At 34.0% G+C, this 27782-nt stretch overlaps 1 protein-coding gene across 4 annotated transcripts in view; it reads left to right on the plus strand.

Moving 5' to 3' along the window:
- LOC132723989 (mitofusin-2-like) overlaps nt 1-26362 on the plus strand; it is an 83887-nt gene extending 57525 nt beyond the window's left edge. For 3 of the 4 annotated variants that reach the window (XM_060708794.1, XM_060708795.1, XM_060708796.1), the window contains exons 13-18: nt 394-496; nt 5666-5892; nt 11302-11445; nt 13289-13485; nt 18322-18456; nt 21771-26362. In XM_060708794.1, coding sequence (XP_060564777.1) covers nt 394-496; nt 5666-5892; nt 11302-11445; nt 13289-13485; nt 18322-18456; nt 21771-21837 — 873 coding nt within the window. In that variant the 3' untranslated portion in view covers nt 21838-26362. The remainder of the gene's footprint in view (nt 1-393; nt 497-5665; nt 5893-11301; nt 11446-13288; nt 13486-18321; nt 18457-21770) is intronic. The other variant, XM_060708797.1, reaches the window with a different exon arrangement.
- The last annotated feature ends 1420 nt before the right edge of the window (nt 26363-27782 follow it).

The following is a 27782-nucleotide window of genomic DNA, read 5'->3' on the forward strand; positions in this document are numbered from 1 at the left end:
TACCATAAAGATGAGCAATTCCAGGCCATTATTGCCCCCTTATTCACAAGTGCAGGCTTGTTTTGTTACAGAATGTCCAAAAATGTTCTATTTGAGGTTATAATATCATTTACGATTAAACCTTCCCACAATATGATGTATTTGGTGGTAGTTATTGCTCCATTTACTAATAATATATTGATCTCTCATTCATTTTAGGTTGCTGCTTTGCTGACATTATTTTACCATTTTGTTGTATCATAGTGATGTTGTTTTAGTTTTATTATTACCTACCTAGTCTTTCACTAATGGTTTACCTATTTTTGATTGGCTTTGATTGGTCAATATATCATGCTTCATTGTGTGCTTTGTTAATGAGTTGATGTTCCTTTTTGTTGTTTTTATTTTTGTCAGGAGCTGCATGTACACATAGAACAGGGTCTTGGTAGGAATGTACAAGCTAAATGCTCTGCGACACTAATGTCAGCATTAGAAATAACACAAAGGGAAATGACTGGTAACTATCTTTTGAAATGCAGCAGTAAATTTCTGTAAAGTACAATTGTCTTTACCTTATAGGTATTGACATAATAAGGTTAGAGTAAACCCCCACCACGCTTGCTGACCCCGTAGGTTCAAGCCATTGTTTCCTTGAGCAAGAAACTTTACATTCATAGCTTAGTATTGGTTGGTTCCAGGAACAGATTCAAGAGTGTTTCAATAAGCTTACAGCTTCCAACACAATTAGAACTAAAATAAACTTCCATAAACTAACCACCACATAACAAAATATTTATGATTGAATTTTCATATTGGCTCATTATGATCATACAAGCTCAGATTTCAAATATCAAGGACATAGCAGGAAATTAAATATGGTGTTTGTCATATCACAGATAAGAAAAATAGCAATGAAATGGAATAAAATTTTGATAGTGAATCCTGTGCGTAACCTTTAAAAAACAATCATTAAATATTTGTCACACAAGTATATTGTTTGCAAATCAGGCTAAATTTGTCATTGACTCATAAATGACCTCAACCATAAGGTTAAATGTTTGAATTTTGCTTGATTTTTACTAAAATATGCTACAGCTTTGTTATTTATGTTTGGATTGTCTTTATACTTGGACAAAACAATCCTTTGGAAAATACAGTCGAGACTGTCATATGTGACTTTCCAAGGGACCTTCAGAAAAAGGTCGCATATGACAGGGAGTCTCTAAATACAGTCTCAATATCATCTATCTGTCTATGTACCAATGTGACTTAAAGAACATTGATATTGTTACTGTGATCACGTATCTTACAAAAAAATATATACGGATATAATTATGCAAATAAAACCATTTTCAAACATCAAAGAATATGTAAAATGTTTATTGCAAATATTTGTGCACATTTTATTAAATCAATAAACTACATGCACTGATTTCTTATCGGAAAATTTGACTTAGAATTTATAGAAAATAAAGTTCTAATTACCTCCCTTTAATGGCCTTTATTTACATGAAATGTTAAATTGGGTGATATCTTTCTAAATTATGCTTATTTGAACTTACAATATTGACAAATCTTAATTTGAGCATCATATTTATGAAATAAAACCGTGAAAAAATTGTGTTACAGGATCTTTACTGTAAACATATCCATATCCCAAGTTTTTTTCTGGTTTGGTATCAATATTTTTTCCGTATTAATTATGCAGCCATAGAAAGGTAAATTTAAAAAAATGCTGCCTAAAAAATCTCCCATGGGCACTCTATAATTAAAAAGAAAAATCTTTTTTGAACACAAGTCTTAACCCAGTTTACTCAGGTAGAACATTACACACACATGATTGCATCATGATTTCCATGAACCAACGCTACGTCACTTGGTACCTGCATGTATACTGTGTATTTGAGATAGAGGTGTGTAGACTTTGTTTGCTACAGTGCTGGATTATAATTGGACTTAATTAATTTGGCCCTCTGGGTGTTATAATAGGTAATCTTTATCTGATTAACGGATAATTAAAAGGTGTGAAAGTCGTTTAAATCAGACAAAACATTGCATTGGGACCAGACAATTAGGGTTGCTTGTCACATATGACAGGGAGTCGTTTAATTCAGACCATTTATATAGGAAAATACGTTGGGAGTACTGAAACAAGGTCGGATAAGACAGGGAGTCGTTTAAATCAGGGGGTCGCTTAGGCAGTCTCGACTGTACCTTAATTTGCTATTACTTTGTTATTTATAAATGGACTATCTTTTTTATTTGAGCACAACTACCTTAAAGACAATATGTTCAAAACATTATAAATGATCTTGACCTTGAAGGTCAAACTATTGTAAATTTCACAATATTTTGCAATAAATGGCTATAATATTGTCGGAAATCAATAGATCATCTTCATACCTTAACACAATAATCTTTGGCTAAAGACATTGGAAAAGATTTGTTTGAATTTGACTTTGACCTTATTCTGTTCTTAATACTAAAGGTCAAATTAGTAAATTTTTCTACAATTGGCCATTTCTTTTTTTATGTTTGGGTTTAATTTTTACTTAGACAAAAAAAGCACTTATAATATAACAGCCATGTTAAGTCATTCATATTTAACCATGACCTTTAAATTTACATGTGTTGTAAATGACCTTGACCATCAAGGTCAAATTTGGAATTCAGATTAGATTATCATTACTTTGTTGTTTATTTGCAAATGTCATTTATACTTGGGCAAAATAACACAGGTGAGAAAACCTATTTGCTTAAGTATTTTGTATGACCTAGACCTTTAATGCCAATATCAAATTATTTTGTCTTCAAAAATTTTTGTTATGTCTCCCAAAATTTTGGGAGTATTGTTTTTGCCCTCACCGTCTGTCTGTCCATCCAGTTGTCCATCCGTCTGCATTAAGCTTACCGGGCCTTCACAGGTCAAACTACTGGTGGGATTTCAACCAAACTTTACAGGAGTAATCAGTACCATTCCTAGTTGTGCACATCGCCAGCATGTTCCCCTATTCTGCACAAAATGGCCTCCAGAGCTAAAAATAGAAAAATCTTGTCCGGCTTTCACAGGTTAAACTGCTGGTGGGATTTCAACCATATCGCAGCACATTTCTTTTGCTGCACAAAATGGCGCCAGAGTTAAAAATTGAAAAATCTTGTTCAGCTTTCACAGGTCAAACTACTGGTGCGATTTCAACCAAACTTAACTGGAGTGATAAGTACCATGCCTAGATGTGCACATCACAGGCATGTTCTGCTTTGCTTCACAAAATGGCCACCAGAGCTAAAAAATAGAAAAATCTTGTCAGGCCTTCACAGGTTAACTACTGGTGGGATTTTAACCAAACCTTACAGGAGTGATCAGTACCATCCCTTGTTATGCGCATCACCCGCAAGTTCTGCCTCGCTGCACAAAATGGCCACCAGAGCTAAAAATAGAAAAATCTTGTCCCGCTGTAGAAAAATTTAGTCCTGCTATCACAGGTCAAACTTCTAGTGGGATTTAAACCAAACTTCACAGGAGTTATCAGTGCCATCCCTAGTTGTGCATATATATTGCAGGCATTTTCTGCTTTGCTGCAAAAAATGTGCGCCACAGTTTAAAATAGAATTATCTTGTCAGGCTTTCACAGGTCAAACAACTGGTGGGATTTCAACCAAACTTCCCAGGAGTGATCAGTACCATCTCTTATTGTGCATATGGCTGGCATGTTCTGCTTCGCCACACTTAATGGCCGCCAGAGCTATAAATAGAAAAATCTTGTCCAGCTTTCAGAGGTCAAGCTACTGACATAAAATTGGTTATCTCAGGTCAAAAACTAGGTCACAGGAGCTAAAAATAGAAATATCTTGTTAACACTCTAGTGGCTGCAGTTTTGATCCAAATATCCTGGAAATTGATCAGGAAGGTTGCTTTGATAATTTCTAGGTCATGTTTGAATATGGGTAATCCGGTCAAAAATGAGGTCACAGGAGCTAAAAATAAAAAAAATCTTGTTAACACACTAGTGGCTGCAGTTTTAATGAAAATATTCTGGAAATTGGTCAGGAAGGTTGTTTTGATGCTTTCTAGGACAAGTTTAATATGGGTCATCTTCGGTAAAAAACTAGGTCACAGGAGCTAAAAATAGAAAAATCTTGTTAACACTCTAGTGGCTACTGTTATGATCCAAATATCCTGGAAATTGGTCTGAAAGTTTGTTTTGATAATTTCTAGGTCAAGTTCGAATATGTGTCACCTGGGTTCAAAAACTAGTTCACACCGCCTAAATATGGAAAAACCTCTAGTGGTCACATTTTTGACTCAATTATCATCAAACTTGGTCAGGATGCTTGTCTAGATAATGTCTCGGATGAGTTTGAACATGGGTCATCTTGGATGAAAAACTAGGTCACAGGAGCTGAAAATAGAAAAATTTTGTTAACAATTGTGGCTTCTGTTTTGATCCAAATATCCTGGAAATTAGTCAGAAAGTTTGTTTTGTTGATTTGTAGGTCAAGTTTGAATATGGGTCACCTGGGTTCAAAAATTAGATCACACTGGAAAATCCTTGTTAATACTCTAGATAGTGGTCATATTTTTGACTCACCTGTCATGAAACTTGGTCAGGATGCTTGTCTAGGTAATTGCTCGGATGAGTTAGATGGGTCAGTTGAGCGATTTAGGGCCATTTTGGCCCTCTTGATTGAAATATTGTTACTGACAAGAATCTAAGTCGTGTGAATTTGTGTTTAACAGACAGATTCTTATTTTTCCTTAGAATATATAGTGGACAATTTCTTATGTGCACAACACCTACAATTCTCAAGGGATTTTAATTAAACTTTCACAGGAGCTTTGTCATCAAGTGCCCTGGTGCTTATTGTCCGAGTTTTGTGATCGGATTATTTTTTACCTAAATATGACCCTTTGTTTTTTTCTTATATAGAATATATTGTGAACAATGTCTTATGTGAACAACCCCTCCTACATTTCTCAAGGGATTTTGACCAAACTTTCACAGAAGCTTTGTCATCAAGTGCCCTGATGCATTTTGTCGGGGTTTTGTTATTGGATAATTGTTTACCTAATTATGGCCATTTATTTTTTTTTCCATGAAATAACTACAACATTTAACCAAACTTTATATAGTTATTGAACAGAATCTTTCTAGTTAATGTTGCACGCCTGCCAGCTCATCTGCATGCTTTTGAGTCCTGTAGAGTCAAGCCTGTTGCTAAAAATAGTGAACCCGTTCCAGTCAATAACTAGAGTATGCAATGAAATATTTCAATTAAACTGTGCATAGCAAGCTTATGTAAACATCTTTCTTTTGATTGCTTTTGGGCCTGGTAAGGTCAAGTTTAAGGTCACTGTTACTAAAAATAAAAAGTCAGTGTCCGGTTTGAAATAAGATATTTTTATGAAATTTGATGTAAATCAAATTTTTATTAAGACCTCACTTGGGATGGCTTTTGGGCCCCCTAGGGTCAAGGTTAGTGTTTCTAAAAATCGAAAATTTATTATTTTTGATTTACATTGCGCATAGTTATATTGTATTTTGCTTGTACATGTATTTCAACTACAACATATCTTTCTACAATGGGTTAATTGACAACTGGGTTTCGTGGCATTGCCATGTTTCTTGTAGCTGGTATTGCTTTGAAATTGCTTCAATAATGTGTTATGATGTAACTTTCCTTTTAGAGAGATTGTCAGCATTGTTACCAGAGGAGGCCCAGCAACAGGTTCATACTGTGCTTCCTAAAAGAGATGAATTTGAAATTGCTTACAGACTTGACTGCCGTAATCTCTGTTCAGAGTTCCAGGAAGATATCTCCTTCCATTTTACTCTAGGACCAATGAATCTCTTTCGTAAACTGATGGGAAGTAATAAGTTTGGTATTGCAAGGCAGCCATATCACTATGATGCTGTAAGTGTTAATCTTTCTTTTCATTTGTCTTTTTGAAATTAAAATAAAGAAGTAAAGATGTTAATAAAGCAGTTCATAAGCACCTTTTCTTTAATAAGCACAACTTTTTCAAAGAAATAATTCAACCTATTGTAACAGTAATGTTGTTGGTCATTATAAGCTTTACATTGTGCTTAAGATGCTTTTGTGATCACAATTTGTCAAGCATCCTCCAGTGTATCCATCATCAACTTTTTTTCAACGACTTTTTAGCTCACCTGAGCTAGCTCAGGGTGAGCTTTTAGGAACGTTGAATGTCCGTCGTCTGTCGTTCGTCCATACTTATCGTGAACACTCCAGCGGTCACATTTTTGCCTCAATCATCATCAAACTTTGACAGGATGCTTGTCTAGGTGATAGCTCGGATGAGTTCGAACATGGACCATCTCAAATGAAAAACTAGGTCACGGGAGCTAAAAATAAAAAAATCTTATTAACACTCTAGTTGCTACTGTTTTGATCAAAATATCCTGTAAATTGGTCTGAAAGTTTATTTTGATGATTTCTAGGTCAAGTTCGCATTTGGGTCATCTCGGATGAAAAACTAGGTCACACCGCCCAAATATGGAAAAACCTTGTTAACACTCTAGTGGTCACATTTTTTACTCAATTATCATCCAACTTGGTCAGGATGCTTGTCTAGGTAATTGCTCGGATAAGTTCGAACAGGGGTCACTTTTTATGCATGATATTTTGTCTAGTGTACATCTACAAAAAAATTTCAGATTTACAGTGCTTGGGTCAAAATTAGCCCAGCTCCAGGGGGGTCATAGATTTTCCAGAGTAACCTGCCTTTAGTGGTCAACAAGGGGACTGAGCTTAAATGACCACTATAGACAGGTGACCAGTATATCCAGGTTGACATTTATTATCCCCTGTCTACTTGGAAAAAAAAGGGATATAGATATAGGCTCTGTCCCTCTGTTTGTCTGTATGTCCAATCCATAACTAAGCCATTCATGAAAGGGATTTGAAATTACTTGACACTAACTTTTATTAAAATAAGATGATGTGTCCTGCATGACATCCCTACCTCTAAGGTCAAAGTCAAACTTGGTGATTAAAGGTCATTATTGTCTATTGGAGGATGTATATTGTGTCCAGTCCATAACTTTCTCATCCATCAATGGATTTTGAAAATACTTTGCACAAATGTTCACAATAATGAGACGATGTGTTGTGCTCAACACCTAGATGCAAAGGTCAAGGTCACACTTGAAGATGACAGGTCAAAGCTTAACATGGTAGGATTTTGAAATTACTTGACACAAATGTTCACAATATTGGGATGATGTGTCATGCCCAATACCAGACACCTACCTTCAAGGTCAAGATTACATTCTGGGGTCAAAACTTAACATGGTCTGTTGTAGGGATTTTTTATTAGCTCACCTGACCAAAAAGTGGTCAAGGTGAGGTATAGTGATGGGGCTACATCCGTCATTGTGCGTCATTCATTGTCAACAATTGCGTTGTTAACTCTCTAGCAGTCACAGTTTTGATTGAATTATCATCAAATTATGTCAGAATGTTTGTCTCAGTAAAATACAGGTCAAGTTCGAAGATGGGTCATATTGGGTCAAAAACTAGGTCACAGGAGCTAAAAATAGAAAAAGATTGTTAACACTCTAGTGGCTGCAGTTTTGATCCAAATATTCTGGAATTTGTTCAGGAAGGTTGATTTCTAATTTCTAGGTCAAGTTCGAAGATGGGTCATATTGGGTCAAAAACTAGGTCACAAGCTAAAAAAGAAAAAGCTTGTAACACTCTGGAGGCTGCAGTTTTTATCCAAATATCCTTGAAATTATTCAGGAAGGTTGTTTTGATGATTTCTAGGTCAAGTTTGAATATGGGTCATCTTCAGTCAAAAACTAGGTCACAGGAGGTAGTAATACAAAAATATTGTTAACACTCTAGTGGCTGCAATTTTTATCCAAATATTTGGAAATTTGTCAGGAAGGTTGTTTTGATGATTTCTAGGTCAAGTTTGAATATGGGTCATCTCTGGTCAAAAACTAGGTTACAGGTACTAAAAATAGAAAAAATCTTTGTTAACACTCCAGTTGCTGTTGTGTTGATCCAAATATCCTGGATATTGATCAGGTTGTTATGATGACTTCAAGGTCAAGTTTGAATATGGATCACCTGGGGTCAAAAGCTAGGTCACACTGCCTAAATAAGGAAAAACCTTGTTAAGACACTAGAGGTCACATTTTTGACTCATTTGTCATCAAACTTGGTCAGGATGCAGACATTGCTCAGATGTGGTTGATGGGTCAGGGGAGCAATCTAGGGCCATCTTGGCCCTCTTGTTTAATCAATTTATTCATTGTCTAGCATTGATCAAGATTTTGCACTAAAAGTCCAGATCTTTACTTCAATTTTTTTCAATTGCACAATTTAGTGATTCATGTAAAACTTCCCTTAGGCAGGGGGACGTTGGTAAATCTGTTACAAATTCTTATATGGCTATATATAATGCAACAAAACTTTATGAGAACCATCAATACTAAGAGGAGATGCATATATCTTAGCCTTGTTACGGTCCGACCCTTCAGCACAGAGTTATGGACCTTGATTAGTTATGCAGTATGCATATAGAGTAATAATCGTTTCCGTGCAACTTTGCAACTACTGGCTTAATTTCTATGAAACTTTATGGGAACCATCTATACCAAGATGAAATGTGCATATTAGGTTGCCTTGTTCGGTCGGACCCTTAAACACAGAGTTATGGCCCTTGATTAGTTATGCAGTATGCATATATAGCAATAATCGTTTCCGTGCAACTTTGCAACTACTGGCTTAATTTCTATGAAACTTTATGGGAACCATCTATACCAAGATGAAATGTGCATATTAGGTTGCCTTGTTCGGTCGGACCCTTAAACACAGAGTTATGGCCCTTGATTAGTTATGCAGTATGCATATATAGCAATAATCGTTTCCATGCTATTTCTCTGCAACTACTAGCAGGAATTCAATTGAACTTTATGGAAACCATCAATACCGAGAGGAGATGAGCATATTGTTGCCTTTTTTCAGTAAATTTCTATAGCAACGAGTGACTTTCGTAGCAAACAATGATTTTACACAGTTAACAGTGACATCAATAGCAAACTTCATAGAAGTGAATCTTCATAGCAAGCAATGACTTCCACAGAAAATATTAATTTTGTACAGTAACCAGTGACTTCTGTAGTAACTCTTGATCTCTCTTACCAATAGCAACCAGTAACATTTCTACATCAATATTTTAAGAGCAAATATGAACCTTTTAAATTTAAGATTTAGACTTTATATCTGCTTTAAAGCTGCATGCCTCCAGATGAGCCAAAATATTTCAAAAAATTTAAACTTTAGAAAAATGTATTAAGATCTTAAGAAAAGTAAAAAGATTCAATATTTTATTAATTATTCACATGTGTTCTGTGATTTATGACTGATTTTGCAGTATCAATCACTATAATTCTACTGCGTTAGTAAGAGGTATTTATGTATATTTTGACCTCTTTTTGGTAATTTTACATGGATTATAAGTGCCGTTTGCAATGTGTGAATTATTTTCTTTGGTCTTTTCACAGTATTTTCCTTTCAAATACATTTTCAAAATTTTCTTGAACATTAGCATAAATCTGGAGGCATGCTGCTTTAAATTGATGGTTTACAATATTATTTGTCCTTAAAAACTTTTATAATCAGGTGAGTAATCACAGCATTTTTATGCCCCCCCGGGCCCTTTGAAGATGCTAATGTCAATCAGTAGGTTGGTCGGTCTGTCCGTTTGTAGACCACATGGTTTCTGCTTATTATCTTAAATACTAGTTATCACAAAGTCTTCATATTTCCCATACTGATTGGTCATAACTAGTAGATGACCCTTATTGTTTTGTGGTAACTAGGTCAAAGGTCAAGGTCACAGGATCCTTAAATGTTCGAAAGGTTTCCACTCATTATCTTAGAAACTGTTTATCACACACAAAGTCTTCATATTTCACATGATTGGTCATCACTAGTAGATTACCTACCCCTTTTGATTTTGGGTCACTAGGTCAAAGGTCACAGGATCCTTAAATGTCAGAATGGTTTCTGCTCATTATCTTGGAGACTATTTATCACAAAGTCTTCATATTCCACATACTGATTGATCATAACTACCAGTAGATGACCCCAATTATTTTTTGGGTCTCTAGGGCAAAGGTCAAAATCAAATATTTAAGAAACTTGTCTATATATGAAGTTTAAAATAACACATGGTTACCAAGACCTTGACCTATAATTCAAACAAAACAAGAGAATCTAGAAAGGTAACTACCTTCTAAATATGGAAGATAATTGGTCATTTTGAACTGAAACAGACTTTTGTGATTAGCAAATGTCCTTATGATATGCATGGCACAACATCAAGGTCATAGTTAAATAATATTTTATTCTATATTTTGTACATAATAAATTTACATCTAACATTATTATCTTAAGCATAAATACAATGTACATGCATTAAGGTCATGGTCTGTTAAAGGTCAAGAAGTACACATTCATGTCAGCTGCTGAAGGGGATTTAGCTGTCCTTGTGCAATCTGAAACTTTACATGATTGATGATACCTTAAGTTCTTGCGCTTGCTCGACAGGTTTCTGGTTTAGATTTTGGCCAAGTTAGAAGAAAGTGTTTTGGCCTGTTAATGCTTTTGCATCTCATGCAACACAGTACCTACAACATGCTACAAAGTAGCTGCAACATGTAGGGAATAATCTGTCAATGCAACCCCTTAGGTGCCGTTTGTGCCTGAAATAATTCACAGAAGGGCACCTGAGGTCTTCCTCCATCAGTAAAGCTGGAACGTCGCCAAATGACCTATACTGTGTTGGTGTGACGTAAAACCCAATCAAACAAACAACCCCTCAATATAATTACTTTTTTGGGAAACAAACTTTATTTGATCACTCTATTTTATCACTCCAAATGAAAGTAAGCAATATATCCAGATGTTTCTCAGAACCTGGTGCTTACACACCGTTTTTGACCCTACAGGAATCACCTATACACTTATGTACCTAAGGCATTGCTTGCTACATGGTGGACAATTAACCCTTGGTCATTGTAGTTTCACAAAAGAAGACTTAAGTATTTTCCAATATAAGTCTTTATAGATTAAGTAAACATAAGTGAGGAAGGCCAATTCTGTTTGACAAAATTTTACTGACAAGAATCAATGCTAGGTGCATATCTGTTTTTCAAACATAGATTCTTGTTTTTTGTTTTTTTGGATTTACTCAATTGAGCAATAGATGCCATTTTGAACTTCTTGTTAAACTTGACTTTGACTTAGCATTTTACCTTTAATTTTTTTTATTTGTGATTGTTTTAGATACCACGGAGCATACCAATGACACCTCAGGAACCACGTAATTTTCCACCCCAGCAAGATAATGATGCCTTATTTGCATTGCTCACAGTTGGTAAAAATATAGGTCAGAGATCAGCAATAGCAGTACTTGTTATTGGAGGAGTGGTATGTATATAAAATATTAACATGAGTATATGCAATTTTAGTAATATGTTCATAAATTTGATCTTTAATAGATGGTATTGAATTTTAAAACATTCAAATCATGTATTTCATAACTCATTAGAAATCTACGAGCTTCTGTTGTCCATTGGTTAAGGTCATCAATTCAAATCACTTGCCCCTCGCTGTTGTTGGTTCTGATCCCAACAGGGACTCTTCCTAGTGAAGAAGCTATCAAGCTTGGTTCTATACAGGTGCCTGCTTGAGCCTGAAATAATGCATTGTGGGGCACCTGTCAGAAGTCTTCTGCCACCAGTAAAGCTTGAAAGCAGCCAAATGACCATCAGAGTGTAGCTGTGCCTTAAAATTTATTATGCACATCACACCGTCTGATCATGTTTAAAATTTGTGCCAAATTTTTTAAAATCCCTAGATGCATGACAGAGTTATGGGCTGAACAAGAAATCTACCTGCTGACCTTGGGCCTCTTGTGCATGACAAATCGTCCCATCATGCTACACTTGTGCTCTAAGTGATTTCAAAACTCCATAATGCATGAAAGTTATTGGCTGAACAAGATTTTGTAACTGCTGACCTTTGATCTCTTAGTCTAACATTGACCTCTGAGCTAAGGGTCACGGTCTTGCCCATAACACTGTCTCATCATGCTACACATTAGTGCAGAGTTAGGTCAAAGTCCCAAAATAGTAAATAATAAACTAGTAAATGTACAAATCAAACAAAGTGACCAAGCAACATAATAAACTTCTATAATCTAATGAATAGATTAGTATTATGAATAAAATAAATTTGTTGTTTGTAGTTAAATGCATTTAATTAAGTGCAATTAGTATCTTATCATTTAGTACAATTAGCATAAGATACAAATTAATATTCATCTTAATATTTATTATACATGTGAAATCGAAAGGCCATAATTCCCCCAAAAATGCTCCAATTACAAAATGCTGACAATTTGATGATGAAGCTTCATGTTATAAAATATGCATAAGTATGTACATATTGCAGTGAGATATCATAGCAAATGAAGTTGGGACATTTTTTTGGGAAGTTTTCTATGGACACATTTCTAGATTTCTGCCCTTTTAAGCACTTTGAAAATGGATATGGTTAACCTAAACCAGCAAGTTGGATATATCTTAAGTTCTTTCTATACTAATGGCTTCATAATTTCCACACCTACCAAGTCTTACCAATGCAAAGTATATGATATTGTCAAGTTAAATAACTGTGCAATCCGAATATTTCAGTTATTTCCCTTTGTTTGGAGAGGACTATTAATTAGTGTAGTCTCCATTTGGTCTCTTGGAATTCTAAAACCTGTCAGAATAAATACAATGTAAGGTAAACATCCTTAACAAATCTCTTTTAGCTTAATTATTCCAAGATACCTTCCTGGGGAGATGTAGCTCTTAGATTTAGTTTTTGTAGTCTTCTTCATCCCTTATCATCATTTAGAATATTAAGAGATTAATATACGGCACAGTAGGTCCGGAAGGTGATAATTGGCCCGCAAAATGAACAATGACCCAGAGGGCTATATATAGAAACAAGTGTATTAATAGCTTTTATTTTACTTCACAAGATACCAATGAGAGATCACTGTACTAGGCTTATAACTCATGTTTTTTTGGCATGGATACAAGATCAAACTTCAGAGTACATATGGTATTCTTTTGAAGCTTCATAATTGTTGATAACTATATCTATAACGTTTACCTTGGCATGTATTTTGACTGAGTTATAGCTGATTGTGAAGTGTGTTTGGGATCATAATTGTTAATTACTAAGTCATAATCTATATATATATATATATTTTTTACAGATATATAAAGCAGTTGGATGGAAGGTCCTAGCTGTTGTAGGAGGAATGTATACAGCTGTATATTGCTATGAACGCTTAACTTGGACTAACAAAGCTAAGGAAAGGGCATTCAAATCACAGTATGTTGACTATGCTAGCAGTAAACTGAGACTCATAGTGGACCTCACCAGTTCTAACTGTAGTCACCAAGTTCAGCAGTAAGTTCATTTCTCTAAAACTACAAATAAAGTTTAGGTATTAAGCATGAAACATTGTCTAGTAGACATTGTCAAATGTTAGTCTTTGTGGGTCAGTCTGTGTGGGTCCTAACATTAATTATATCCCCACCACAAAATGTGTGTGTGTGGGGGGGGGGCTATAATGGATTCGCTTTGTTGCGTCAGTCCGTCTGTCCATCTCCATTATCATGTCCGCTCTATAAATCCTATACAAATTGAAGGATTTTCTTCAAACTTGGCTCAAATGTTCACCTTAACAAGGTCATGTGCAGAACCCATGCTACCCTTTTGCCGGCTTAAGGTCAAGGTCATACTTGAAGGTCAAAAATTGACTTAGAAAATATTCTTAAATTTTAACATGTATTTGAATACTTCTGAATCTAGAAAAGGTATTTGCTTGAAACTTAAAATATATATGAAGTGTCACAATTAAGATATGCAGGTCAAGTTTAATAACTCTGTATTGCATTTTAACAAAGTTATACCCCTTTTTAAGTCTTCAAATTTACATACAATAAAATATTAGACAATATGTCGTGTCCGCTCTATGAATCCTATTCTTATGGAAGAATTTTCTTCAAACTTGACTCAAATGTTCACCCCAACTGGGCAATGTGCAGAACCCATGTTACCTTTGTGCTGGCTTAAGGTCAAGGCCACAATTGAAGGTCAAAAAATGACTTGGAAAATGTTCTTATATTTTAACATGTACTTGAATATTTCTAAAACTAGAACAGATAATCATTTGAAACTTCAAATATAAATGCAGTGCCGCAAATAAAATATGCAGGTCAAGTTTCATAACTAAAAAAAGTTGGGGGGTGGGGGATAACTTTGTATTGTATTTTGACAAAGTTAAGTCCATTTTTATGTCTTTAAATTTATTTACTATAATATTTCTTAAACCAGAACAGATATTTACTTGAAACTTAAAATTTATATGAATGGTTACAAGCAAGCTCAGATGACGAAAATTTTACAATCCATTTAATTATGACACAAGTTATGCCCCTTTTAGTATGCAAAGTTTTTCCACTCTTAATTACATTTTGACATAATTATGCTATATGTATTTGTGCCACTAAAGTTATTCCCTTAACCACCTTTCCAAGTCATATTCTGTCATGGACATTGGTGGGGGTATGAATCGCATTCAGCGATAGTTCTAGTTCTCATTAACTTTGAAAAGGAACTAATGCACTTCTTGCACTTTTGGACTTGCTGCACTACTGGAATTGCTGCACTTCTAAACTTTCTGTGTTATTAAACTTGCTGGGCTTTTGGACTTTTAATGCTACTTAATTTGCTGCACTTTTGGACTTGCTGCACTACTTAACTTTCTGCGCTACTAAGCTTGCTGGGCATTTTGTCTTGCTACACTTATAAACTTTCTGCACTACTGAACTTTTGTGTTATTAAACTTGCTGAGCTTTTGGACTTATTGCACTTCCAAACTTTCGGTACTACTAAACTTTCTGCACTGCGTAATTTGCTGCACTTTTGGACTTCCTGCGCTACTAAAGTTGCTGCGCTTTTGGACTTTCTCGCTACTAAACTTGCTGCGCTTTTGGACTTGCTGCACTTCTAAACTTTCTGCACTACTAAACTTTCTGTGTTATAAAACTCGCTGGGCTTTTGGACTTTTTGTGCTACTAAACTTGCTGCGCTTTTGGACTTGCTAGAATTGTTGCCCTTATGGACTTGCTTCACTTCTTAGATTTGCAGCACAACTGGAAAGGGATATTTTCTGAGACTTGCTTTGTTACTGGAAAGTGGACCTCTTCTTATATAAGAAGAACTCTTCAAATAAGAAGCAGACCTACCCTTAGAATTACTTTCTTACAGGAGAGCAGACCTCTCTAGACATGAAGTAAAAGTTCTTTTTCGGGGAAAAGAATTGTGTTTATGCTCCTGGGCATAGAGTAATTCAACTGTCTGTCTGTCCATCCGAGCTTACATCGGCTAGGGGAACAATAGATGTAACTGTACTTTATCTTTGATGTCATTTCTACCATAACATCTTTATATGGCTATTTTATATGTGCCCTTCTCAGCACATATGGTTAACTAAACTGGCAAGTTGGTTATATATATAGTTCTATCGGTTTTTATGGCTTCATAATTTCCACACTTTCTTATCAATACAAAGTCTATGATAATGCCAAGTGATATAACTGTGCCATCCATTTTTCCTGGTTATTTCCCTTTTTTATCACTTTGAAATGTGGCCTGGTATGGTTTACCTATTTTGGCAAGTTGGATTCTTCTTACATTTCTCCTAATAACTTCATTTAATTATTGATGTCTGTCATATTTTGTGGATGGATGCCTTTAATGTTCCTATTATTTTTTGTGGGGTTAGGGGTCACTAGGGTCAAGGTCAAGGCAACTAGTGTAAAAAAATTATTTTTTTTACAGTTTTGCTTATACAGCCTTTATTTTTAAATCATATCCCTGGGGTCAAAAATGACCTAGTTCTAGGGGTCACTAAGTTTACATAGGCTTATATAGAAGAATGCGTTTTAAAACTCGATGCCCAGAGTTTTGATATTTGGTACGTAGTATTGCAAGGTGGACCTTTACAAAAGTTATATAAATCATGGCCATGGGATCAAAATTAGTCCTCCCTTGGAGCCACTTAATTTATAAAAATATCTTAAAAGGCCTCTTTAGAAATCACAATGCATAGGGCTTAAAGGAATAGGAACAGATAGATTAATGTCTGTCTTATATAAATATTTATCATTTAAAAAGACGTACCATGATAGTTTTTCTGTTGAAATCAACCGTATAACTGAGAAATTAGTATTTTAAGACAATACTTTTTACTTGAGAAATAAGTTCATGTGAAACAGACAAGACCGAGATTATGACGTATTACACAGAAGATGTACAACAGAAATATACTTATTAATCTAATTACGTATGTTATATTCACATACATGCATGTATTAAAATGATTTTACAAAAATGCGCTGACAACAGTATAAATAAGAAGTATAATGTAGATACCGATATTGAAATTATTGCATGTTTCAGACATAAAATGGATGCTTTGTCAAATTGAATTTTTTCTCCGATAATGGATGGTTGTTACGTTAACTTAATAATTATCACTATCTTCAATTCAAGTTTTTTTTTAAATCAACAAAGTTAATGAAAACATCGTATTGAACTAAAATGCTTTAATTAATTTATTGAATTCGCCTCAACATTAATTAACATTTGCCCGATGATCACTGACCACATGATTTAAGCAATGACTGCTTAATTTTCAAAGATAAACCATTTAATTTATTTGGTCAATTTAATTTGGGTACTGTAAGTAAAATGACAGAGAAACTTCTTTAAATTGATGATAAATCCTTTTATTTTGTACTAAGTCTTAATTTTCGCTAGACAAGCTGTTCTTTGTATGTGTGAATCGGGTACGTCCCCGGTCATGTTTCTTTTTTCAGCGTATAATCTCAACTAAATCCAATAATATATATCTTATGCATAACTTTTGTCAAAAATATATGAAACAGTTTTAAGAAACATTATTATAAAATCCATTGATTATGATGTAAATATATACCATGCAGCAACATACGTTGACCTCTGATCGACAGACCTGTTTACAATTTACTTTCCAAAAGAGTGGCTTATATTGTTGAAATGTGTACTTCAATTATAATCTATATTCACACCTTTTTCTCAAGTAAAAAGTATTGTCTTAAAATACTAATTTTGAAATTCAGAATCAAACTGCAAAAATTAAATTACTATTAAGAACAAATTTAAGTAGGATTTTTATGATGATGATAATAATAATGATAATTATCACTGTTCACAGCCAATTATTCGCTGGAGCCTTTGTTTATTTAATTGCATTATTTGATTCTGAAACTTTGTTAAATAATAACACATGTATTTATTAAATCTGTGAAATATTGTTGAAATACATTAAGATGAGACTTTTATGAACATAGCATTGTTTTGAGTAACAGGAGTGGTGCCACTGGTGCTCAAGTAGACCGTTGATTTTTTTATTTGTTTCTTTATTTTTTTATATTGATAACGCATTTTGAATCAACAAAATTTCTTCCTGTTAAAGTTAATTTATCTGTTCAATACTTTAAAATATCTTTATATTTCGCAACAATTCGGCAATTATTTATCTTAAATCTAAAGATGTGGGGTAATGACATCACACGCACCTGTTTTTATACGACCAATACACAAACATGGCAGCACCCATACTGATTTGTAGAAATTTGTGATTTAAATTTTGTTATCAAGCATTAAATATTATTATTTGAAGGCAGAAAATTTGCAGATTTACTATTAATAGTATTCTATTTCTGATATCAAGTTTTTATTCTTATTTCTAACATTGCCTTTCCCTTCAAATATTTTGTGGTCTCCTACTAAAGTCTGTTTGTCAAAATTTGCCTTATCTCAGGGTCACTTAGTTTATATAGACTTGTATAAGAAATACATATAAGTATTCTTTTGTGAAACTACAAACACTTAGGGCTTAGGTGTTTCTCATTAAGCATTTTGTAGCAGACAAATTTTTTTAATATTTCTTAAATTATGCATCTTTGGTATTTTGGCATGCAGCATTGCCTAGTAAACCTCTACCAAAGTTAGGTTAGTAATGGCCCCACCCTTACTGTCACTTATTTTACAGAGACGTGTTAAGTAAAAAAGGCTCAAAGGATGATGTGCACCATAATCTACAATGTCTTTAAAGAATATTTCCCACAAAAGTTTTATAAATGGATCCATTCCTCAATGTCAGTGAAGAAGTTGTTTTCTTCTTTTTTTCAGGGAATTAACATCAACATTTGCCAGGTTGTGTAATCAGGCAGACATTACAAAATCTAAACTAGAAGATGAGATCAAACAGAAAGATGTTATAATATCCCAGCTTGGGATAACAGCTTCAAAATCTAAAACATATAGGTAAACATTAAACTTAATCATTTATTTGCTTTCAAGCTTTTTTTATAGTAATTTGTCCATCAATATCCAAAATTTCTTCAAACACCACACCACCATAACCACATGGTTGATTTTGACTAAATTTTACAGGAATGATCATAACAGTTTCCTATACAAAACTTAAATATTTCCAGTCTGATGCAGTCTTCGAAATAAGCGCCGGCCCGAGGCCACTAAATTTAGCATTGGTCTGGTGATTATTGCAAGGTTGGTGCAGGCTGTCCAGCATCCCTAAAATTCCTAAAAAATCCTAATTTTTTTTACTTTGGCTAAAATTCCTAAAAAAATGAAAAATTCAAAGGGAATTCCTAAAAATGCCCTATTTTTTCACTTAAATTCCTATTTTTTTATCTTTTGTGATAAATTGCATAAAGTCACATGTTGTATTTACTTCAACTCCTGCAGAAATGCTATACTTGACTGTCAGATGTTATCAGAAAAATAATAAGAAACTTTTTGTTTTAAATGGAACAATGAAAATTGTACGACTTTGACTATATCAAAATAGTCACCTGTTTAAAATTGTTACATTTTTATTGGCTACAGAGTTTTACCATTTACCACAGTCTTAGGTGCATTTAAAGCAACTATTTACATGATGAACCACTAAATTTCATCAGACTGTATGTAGGGGTCCTTATTAATAAAATCTTAATTTATAATCAACTTACTTTCAAGTGATGACTGTAGAACAGATCTTTTGTAAGTGATACCAGCTTGCAAAATCCATATTTGCTAATTATAAAGTGGGTAAGGTAAACTGGCAGTAATGATTGGATGCTTTAACCATTTTGCTACCCAATTAGGGTACTAAGAAGTGGCACCTTCAGCTGCCCTTTTTGTACATATTAACATGTACTGAACATATGTTATAAATTATAGTGTAAGTTTTTTAAAATTGGAAAAAAAAACTGTTGAAAATCATTGAAAAAACTGACACTGTTGTGAAATTTTCTACAAATTTTAGTAGCCTGATTTATCTTGAACAAATTCTTCATAAGTGTATACCCTGCTGTTTAAATTTAAGTTTAAATATTCCCAGGAATGACTTGAGTGGGTCATATCGTTTATTTTGTTTTTTAAGAAAGATCAAGACTTGTTGAAAATGTACCAACCTTAAAATGAATAAATGTTGAAAAGAAATGCATTTATAGCTAAAATAAATTTAAAGCATAATTTCCCCTTCCATTTATTATTGGCTAATCATAGCTTAACTAATTGAATATTGGTTGTTCAGGAATACTTATAACTTTGACTATGTTTTAATGTAGTTTTTCAGCTCTTTTTAAAGGCAGTTGACCAGTGAATCCATGTATTCATTTATGACTATAGAACACTGGTAACACCTTTGCTATAACCGAACTAGAGCATTATTTGTGAGTTACTTTTTTGTCAAATATGCAAAGTTGAGCCCATATCATGGTCTTTTGAGGCCATAATTTAGTAATAAAATTCCAAATTTTAGCCCTAAAATTTCTTTTATTTACCCTAAAATTCCTAATTTTAGCCCTCAAATTTCTTAAAAATTGCCCTAAAGTTTGCCCTAATTTTTTGTCAGAGGGTGCTGGACAGCCTGTTGGTGGTCTGACGGGCCAGTAGATTTTTGGTCATGAAAAAGTACTGTAAGAAAAAATTCATCAAAATAATGTGGCAGGGTTCTTATAAAGATTGATCTTTTGCCTTTTTGCAAATAAAACCCACCAATTTCAGTCCTTAATATACAAAACACAGCGAGAGAAGTCTAAATTGTATTTAGTAATGGAGGCCGCCATTTTTTCTTGGATATTTTCTGTACCGCACCGTACAATTACGAAAATTTAGCCATTTGTTATCATGATCTTTATTTAGCTACTATTTTGTGATAATTGAGTTATTAGTGAAAGTCATTTGTTTGAAGCAAATTGTGTCATATATTACTATTTCACCATTAAACTTGCTGTGTATTAAATAAATTGTTTACAATTAATAGTAAAGGGACACAAACATTTATGACCTAGTAGGCTTACATATTTATGTAAGAATTACTTTTATCAAAACCTGTTATGTTTTTATCACCTTTAGTAATTATGCATTTTCGTAATTCTAGATATCTTTCATAGAATCAAAAAATATCTAAGCTTTTATTTTGTTTTGCTCACAATACAACTTGTCTTCAAAATGTCTAAAAAGGAGAGAGAGAAAACGAACTTGTGAAACTTTACATAAAATATGATTCAGCATTGTTAATGTTTATTTCTAGTCAGTTATACCTAAACATTTGGTCCTTATAGATTTTCCAAAGCTGTCAACATAATGGCCCAGAATACAAGAAGTAATATGCTTCTTTCAAAATTATCAAGGGAAACATGATATAGTGCTTTCCTTTACCCATCAATTTATTATCTATCTATGTATTTGGTCCGGCTAAAAATCACTAGGTAAGATTAAGTAAGATTAAAAATTTTACTGGCCCGAATGTCCTTTGCTTTTTAAAGTTTTTCGTGAAGACTGCTGATGTGTAAGTAGGTCTCAAGAATTAAAAATATACTCGTCTTGTCAAACTGTAATGCCTAGAGCTTAGATATTTGGCATGCTATATTGCCTATTGGTCCTCTACAAAAGTTACATGAATAGTAGGAAAATACTGGGGTCAACTGTAACTCTGCAATAGATGCCACTCAGTTATCATTGACTAACATATGATATATTTAGCTCAACAATTTTATAAAAAAAAAAAAATGCACTATTGCTAGACGTTCCTGTTCCCGTTGCCATCCAGAAACTAACGTTGGTCAAAATTTATAACATTTTATTATAAGCTCACCTGAAAATCATTGAGTGTCCGTCGTCTGTCCACATTTAGTTTGTAAATACTCAAGTGGTCATTTTATATTTGCCTCAATTGTCACATCACAAAACTTGGTCAAGATGTTTGTTTCAGTAATTGTTTGGACGTGTTCAAACATAGGCCATCTCCGATGACAAACTAGGTCACGGGAGCCAAAAATAAAAAAATCTTGTTAACACACTAGTGGCAACTGTTTTGGACCGGATATGCTAGAAATTGGCCAGAAATGTTGCTTTGATGATTTCTAGGTCAAGTTGAAATATGGGTCATCAGGAGTCAAAAACAAGGTCACACTGCCCTAATAAAAAAATCTTTATTATTAATATTAACACTGTAGAGGCTATTGTTTTGGTCAAAATACCCTGGAAATTGATGAAAAAGTTTCAGTTTTGTATAAATTGAAGTTTTACACCAAGAATTTTTATACTTTTTAAAATTATTTTTTCAGGAATAAGGCAGACTGGTTGGATAAAGCTCTTGACACATTCAAAGAATCTTTTTTAACAGTAACTTAATGTGATGAGAGTATTGGAATGATCAAGTTCAAATGTTAAATGTAGAACAGATGAATTTGTTTTATGAAACATTTAATTATACAAGTGAAAAATGTTGGCATATAATGTTATGCGTCTGAAAGTCTGTTAGCAGATTTTGTGAATGATTTGTATCTTTTGAACTGATAGAACGGATTGAAACTACTTGGCAGAAATGTTAACCATAAAGAAAAGTTGTGCAGAGCGCAGGTTTGACTTCTCAATGTATGAAACTACAATCTCTAGAGCTTGAATATTTTTATTTACCTTTACAAAACATGAATCATGCTCTTTGGTATAATAGCGGTCACATGATTATATATAGACTTTTATAAAAAGAACACATCTGAGACTAACTTTTAGAAACCACCATGCCCAGATATTTAGCATGTAACATCACTTTGTGGACCACAGAATAAGTGGTATTAATCATGATCCTTGGGTCAGTTTTGCCCGTGCCCTGGTGGTAACTTGGTTCAATTTTTTTTTTTTTGTAGGAAAACACATTCAACTCTTGTTTTGATGAAACTGCAATGCACAGACTTTAGATATTGAACATGTAACATTGCCTTGTTGGCCTCAACAAAAGAGATATTAATTATGCCCCTTGGGTCGATGTTGATTCCTCCACTCGGGCCACTTAGTCAATATAGCTTGTATGAGAAAACACATTTCAGTTTAACCCTTTACCTCATATATACGCGAAACAACACACTTTCGACCCCTCCCCTCCACCCCCCTCTTTTAGGCCTCATATAGTGAAAAAAATGTCCTGTTTGGGCCCCAAAAACATGTTTTCGTTGGAGAAATGTTGATAAAAAAAGTGATCACTTTTTCGGCACCGCCCCCCATAAAAAAGATGCATCAGGGGGTTGCTAGAAGGGGAATGTACCTCCTTCTGTTTTTGGGGTTTGGAAGGGGGGCAGCAGTCCCCCTCATCGCCAAGAAAATTTTGGACTTGTGAGAGGCTAAAAATGACCCCAGGTCAATCATAAGGTAATGTGTAACCAACGCTTAAAAGCCTTTGACTCTATCTGAATCCATTGAGAAGTTGCAGCACTTTGAAATCAATTTTGATGGAAAAAAATCTACGCAAAATAGTGATTTTTGGCCATGTTGAGATGTCTTCTTGTTGCCATGGCAACAGGAAATTTAAGACTGAGCATGTTGTTACAAAGGCAATGGTCCAGTCAACATTTGTGCCAAGTATTGAAGTTTATAGTTTTATAGCAATTTTGATGTTAATCATGTCCCTGAGATCAAAATTGGCCTACCCTGTGGTCACTTGATAATAGGAAAACACATTTATGTCTAATTGTGTGAAACTGGTGTGAAACTACAAAGCTTAGATATATAGCATCAGTTTGTGGATTTCTACAAAAGTTATATTTATCATGACCCTCAAGTCAAAATTGGCCCTGTCACGAGACACATCTTACCTTTTTATAGACAAATACTATGCCTCTATATTTGGCATATGGCGTTATGTAGTAGTCCTTTATAAATGTTTCATGAATCAGGGTTAAAAATGCCTCAACCTTGGGGGTCATATAGTATCAAAGGGATAATTAAGATAAAACAATTCAAATAAGTTTCTTTATTGCGTCTCTACCAATTTGATTACTCATACAAATATACATTCGAGTGTATATAACCCCGCCTTGGTGGTGCTCTTGTTTGTAGTGGGTGACAGCAGTGAAATGATGCTATTTGAAAGATGATTTAAAAATGGATTTACTTTTTAGCTCACCTGTCACAAAGTGACATGGTGAGCTTTTGTGATCGCTTTTCGTCCGGCGTCCGTCAGCACTACTGAATAGGGATATGGGGCTATCTAACTGTTAACAGAACAAAAGAGAACAATAGAGTTCATTCCGTAACAATGGAGTAAGGGGCCATCCGGCCTCTATTTAACACAAGAAAAAAACAAAAGAAATGGCCCCTTATTCCATTCCAGTAAACTTTTACTTTAAACGACATCTCAGCCAGTTTCATCCCAACTTCCCAGGAATGTACTTTTGGTACTCAACTTAAAAAATTTTTAAGAATTTAATTCCATGCAGAAAAATCTTCTTTTAAAAAATCTAAAGAGCTTAAATCTTCGGCATGAAACATTGTCAGTCAGTGTCTACCAAGTTTGTTCAAATAAATGCCCCAGGATCAAAATTGGCCCCGCCCGGGGGATCATTTCTCCTAAAGTATAAAAAGCTATGGACTTGAAACTTCATAGGATGATAGATCTCATTAAGAAGAAGTGCAGTGCACAAGAACCAGTACTCTGCATTTCTTATTTTTTGAGTTATTGCACTTTGTTAATTTTCATACTTTTTTTTGTCCAGGCCATTTCTCCTCAAGTATAAAAGCTATAAACATGAAACTTCATAGGATGATAGATCTCATTAAGAAGAAGTGCAGTGCACAAGAACCCGTACTCTGCATTTCTTATTTTTTGAGTTATTGCACTTTGTTAATTTTCATACTTTTTTTTTCCCTTGCCATTTCTCCTTAAGTATAAAAGCTATAAACATGAAACTACATAGGATGATAGATCTCATTAGGAAGAAGTGCAGTGCGCAAGAACTGGTACTCTGCATTTCTTATTTTTTGAGTTATTGCACTTTGTTAATTTACATACTTAATTTTTGTCCAGGCCACTTCTCCTAAAGTATAAAAGCTATGGACATGAAACTTCATAGGATAATAGGTCTCATTAAGAAGAAGTGCAGTGCATAAGAAATGGTACTCTGCATTTCTTATTTTTTGAGTTTTTGCCCTTTGTTAATTTTCTTGCTTTATTATACCAACACCACAAAATGTGGGGGGGGGGGGCTATAATGGATTCGCTTTGTCGCGTCCGTTGGTCGGTCAGTCGGTCCGTCTCCATTTTCGTGTCCGCTCTAAAAATCCTATACCAATTGAAGGATTTTCTTCAAACTTGGCTCAAATGTTCACCTCAACAAGGGGATGTGCAGAACCCATGTTGCCCATGTGTCAGCTCAAGGTCAAGGTCACAATTGAAGGTCAAATATCAAACAATCAAATATTAGACAGTATGCCATGTCCGCTCTGTTAGTCCTACACTAATGGAAAGATTTACATTAAACTTGGCTCAAATGTTCACCTCAACAAGGGAATGTGCAGAACCCATGTTGCCCATGTGTCAGCTCAAGGTCAATGTCACAATTAAAGGTCAAATATCAAACAATCAAATATCAGACAGTATGTCGTGTCCGCTCTGTATGTCTTACACTAATTCAAAGATTTTCTTCAAACTTGACTCAAATGTTCACCTCAACAAGGGGATGTGCAGAACCCATGTTGCCCATGTGTCAGCTCAAGGTCAAGGTCACAAATGAAGGTCAAACAATCAAATATTAGACAGTATGTTGTGTCTGCTCTGTATGTCCTATACTAATTGAAAGATCTTTTTCAATCTTGGCGCAAATGTTCACCTCAACAAGGTTATGTGCAGAACCCATGTCACCTTTTTGCCGGCTTAAGATCAAGGTCACACTTAAAGGTCAAAAATTGATACTTTTTTCCTATATGTGTATAGTAAAAACTTAAAAAATCTTCTTTTAAAAATCCCAAAGAGCTAGAGCTTAGATATTTATCATGAAACATCTTCTAATGGTTGTCTACCAAGTTTGTTCAAATAAAAGCCCTTGGGTTAAAATTGGTCCTGCCCTGGGGGCCTATATACCGGTGAGCGATTTCAGGGCCATCATGGCCCTCTTGTTCAACATGTTGTTGATAACATTGTTTAAAGTGATATTATGCTCATTTTTGTTGTTGGGTTAAACTGAATTGGCTGTATCTTAAAAAATGATTAACTTATATATTGGTCATTGACCAAAAATTGAAATTATGAAAAATGTTAAAAATATATAACTGCCTTTATTTAAAGGCTGCTCTTTTTATCAATTAAATATAGGATACGTACTGAAGGATATTTATGGAAATTTCTGCAAGTCACATGGATTATTGTTTATACATGAAATTGAAGACAATTAGGGCAAAATTTCATTTTTGAACTGTACACCCACCATGTAATTGGGCATTATGTCACTTTAATTATTATAAACTGCACTTGTATAACAAGTATAACATAAGACAATGTTTAAATTTTTTTTAATGAAATTCAGCATTTGAGAATAAAATGTAGTTGTTGTAATATTATAATTTTATGTTATAACTATAGTCTAAAGATATGATTCAACATATATTTTACATGTAAACATACATTCATGTGTACATGTATATAATAATTGAATGTTTAATGTCTGTGTGCTTCCATAGACCTGATTCTTATCTTTTAAGTACTTGTTGCACTAATGAATGCATACTATAACACTTATTTATACAAATGCTTGGTAATTTTATTTGCCATATCATAGTTAGCTCTTCAAAATATATGGGGAGCTATGTATTTGTTCATTCTGGCTTTGTGTCTGTGTCCACATCCAAATTTCTAAAATTTCTGAATAAAGTTATTTGTTCAGTAAAATATTTTTATTCTTTATTTCTTATTTTAACTTTAATAATATGTTCCTGATCATCAACCACATCATATATTACTAGGTTCATAACTCTAGAAGCAGTATCTCCAGAATGAAGTCCCTTTGAAATTAGAATTTTCCTTCATGTTATTTTACCTCACCTGTGCTTTTGTGATGGCATTGTGTCCATGGTCTGTTGTTATCCACAACATCTAAATAACATCTCCTCCAGAACCACTAGATGAATGTATGACCAAACTATACAGGACCTTAGGTGGTCCAGAACCACTAGATGAATGTATGACCAAACTATACAGGACCTTAGGTGGTCCAGAACCACTAGATGAATGTATGACCAAACTATACAGGACCTTAGGTGGTCCAGAACAAACTTGTATAAATGGTTACTGTCTGATACATAAGTAGGTATTAAGCACTATTAGCTAGAGATGGGATACATCACAATAAATATGGATCCAAAACACTTGTGGCAGCAATAAATCGGTGCGTATACATCGTAAAAAGGAAATTGAATCATGCTAATGGAGAAATGCGGCCGAGATACAATGGAAAAGAAAACTCAGGTGCAGGCAGTCCGAGATACAGACACTATAATTTAAACAGACATGAAAAGGTTCACAACTTTTTTAGACCTAGGTTCTATGACCAAACTTCATGGAGTGAGACTTCACTTAATAATACTGATCGCCACACCAGAACCGGAAGTGTATTTGCGAATGACAGAAGACCCAAAAGTGAAAATTGTTATTATGGACAGAATAGCGTCAGAATAAATAGGAATTAGGAAATATCCGACAGGCACTCAAATTTTGAAAATCAACAATTTGAAACATACAATTGTATTCATAATGAGGTAACTACTTATAAATCTATATTAAAACAAGATCTTTATAGCGATTTTCAAACTAATATATCAATTTATAATGTATGTTACGATTTTATGTTGTATTCCACAATTGATATTTTACACATGTTTAAATACGCGAAAAATTATCGATTTGATCATTTGATAGTAAAAGAACGAAAATTTATAGACACTATTGCATCTGGTAATCAAATTGTTACTTTTAAACAATCAGTGCCATACAATAAATACGGAAATGATGAATATAATTGCAAAGTACTAAATAATGTTACGCTCCATAAATCAAATTTTCCAGATAATAAATTGTTCAATTCTAAGTTTGAAAAACGAGGTTTACATATTGCACACCTTAACGTTAATCACTTAATGCCTAAAATAGACGAAATAAAATACAATCTATTAAACAAATTAAATTCGCCAGATATTTTCGGCTTTACTGAGACATTTCTTGGTGATGATACAACAGACGATGAATTAAATATTAACAATTTCACACACGAAAGAAAGGACCATAAAAGTTGTCACAAAGGCGGGGGAGTTGT

This window comes from Ruditapes philippinarum, unplaced genomic scaffold, assembly GCF_026571515.1.
Source record: "Ruditapes philippinarum isolate M1 unplaced genomic scaffold, ASM2657151v2 ctg1596_1_1_1_1, whole genome shotgun sequence".
Lineage (NCBI taxonomy): Eukaryota > Metazoa > Mollusca > Bivalvia > Venerida > Veneridae > Ruditapes > Ruditapes philippinarum.